The following is a 1,694-nucleotide window of genomic DNA, read 5'->3' as shown; positions in this document are numbered from 1 at the left end:
TTTTGTGGGTTTTGCCTTTATAAGCTAGTTACACCCTCTCAGGGCCATGGGTCCTGAATCTGATTAAGGGACCATGGACAGCTGTAACCCTAATGAACACTGTCATTTCTGTAGTAAGTTCTGGTTATGCAGAGACTGGTCTTTCTTTTGCCCTGGGTTGAGGATAAAGATGTCCTCTCTGAGAGATCAGGGACACAATACACCCAGCCAGGACTGATCAGCAAATTGGAACCAGGAAGCCAGACAGATGTGCTTTGCCCTGCCTTACACAACTGCTGAGTTCCTTGCAGAAGAAGACAAACCACAATTTATAGTAAATAATTGGTTCCATTTATCATTCCAGTACATTTTCCCAATATGGAAGTAAAATCAAGCTATTCAGGGTTCATGTGATATGGAAGTCATCGAGAAACACCCCCCACACACCCACTGCAGGATCACTCAGCCCACTCCACAGACCGGGTGGCTTTGCAAAATGAGGTCTTGGCTGACAGAATGTCAAGTAGGGAAGGGATTCAAGATAAGGGAATATAGGTCTCAGCTTGTATTTTTGGCAGGAGGAAGAGCAGAAGAGCTGGAAACACATATTCAAGTTTTTAACCACATTATATAGAAAGAAATGAGTAAACCTCTTCAACTGTCCATTACTTGGGACCCCCTCCCCAAGAGGTCATCTGTTATCTACCCAATTCTGTATTTCAAATTCAGTGTTTCAAACCAAAGATCTGAAGTCTAAGTTCCAATTTTTTCTGGGTTCCTGTTCCCCATCTGTCTCTTATACCCAATCCTTCTTACTCCCATCCTTTTCCCAGCCTCTCTAGGCAGAATTCTGGATCTCCTTCTGACTTTTGATGATTTTGCACTTTATGGCAGTTCCAGGCTTTTTACTAGTGATAGGATTTGGCTCAGACTTGCTTTTCTAACAAATGGAGATCAAGAAGTTCTTGAGGGCCATGCCTGGTCTGACCTCTTCCTTTCCTACCTCTAATCAATGGTCATGCCACTTTTTATGCAACTAAACCATGTCCACAGTGATAGCTGGCAACTGATGGCCTTGAAATGGGGAATCTTTAAGGAAAATGTGCTATTCTTCAATCCAGGGAAACTTCTTCCAGCATGGGAGAAAGAGGTAGGGAGGGTTAGCAGAGTTGTAAATCCTCAGAAAATGTCATCTTTGCCTAAACTGAGCATTGCCCATCAGAGTCCATCCAGAGCTGCGAGAAAACCAAACCAGTAGGTATGGAAGCTTCTCTGACTCAGGTTGCCCCAAGGGAGAAGGGAAGGAGATGGAGGCAGTGGCAGCATCACTGGAGAGGAGAAATCTTCAAAGGGATCATGATTCGTGACTCCATGTGTCGTACCAAGGGGACTGTGGAGAGAGAAGCAGAGTCATAGAAGTGCCTGAAGCAAGCCAAGACCCTTTAATTCCTACCCTCAAACTCAACAAATGCTCTTCTGAAGGGAGAAAACATCCCTGCTATCCTCCTAGAAGGGCCCACAGCTTCAAAATGAAACAGGATTTATGTGGCAATAGGATGAATATTTTTTTTAAATTCATTGCCGGGCATGGTGGCACATGCCTTTAATCCCAGCATTCGGGAGGCAGGGCCAGGTGGATCTCTGTGAGTTCCAGGCCAGCCTGATTTACATAGTGAATTCCAGGCCAGCTAGGGCTACAGAGAGACCCTGTCTCA

At 45.0% G+C, this 1,694-nt stretch overlaps 1 protein-coding gene across 1 annotated transcript; it reads right to left on the bottom strand.

Moving 5' to 3' along the window:
• Positions 1 to 307: 307 nt before the first annotated feature.
• LOC115069145 (protein NipSnap homolog 1) lies at positions 308 to 1,369 on the bottom strand (the record flags this gene model as incomplete). Its single annotated transcript, XM_029560359.1, is given in 1 exon segment — positions 308 to 1,369. A coding segment is annotated over 1 exon segment (65 nt), but the record flags the coding sequence as incomplete, so codon positions are not given.
• Positions 1,370 to 1,694: the final 325 nt, after the last annotated feature.

Source organism: Nannospalax galili, unplaced genomic scaffold (assembly GCF_000622305.1).
Source record: "Nannospalax galili isolate Female #2095 unplaced genomic scaffold, S.galili_v1.0 C49353757, whole genome shotgun sequence".
NCBI classification, from domain to species: Eukaryota; Metazoa; Chordata; class Mammalia; order Rodentia; family Spalacidae; genus Nannospalax; species Nannospalax galili.
This window is presented reverse-complemented; position numbering and strand designations above follow the sequence as displayed.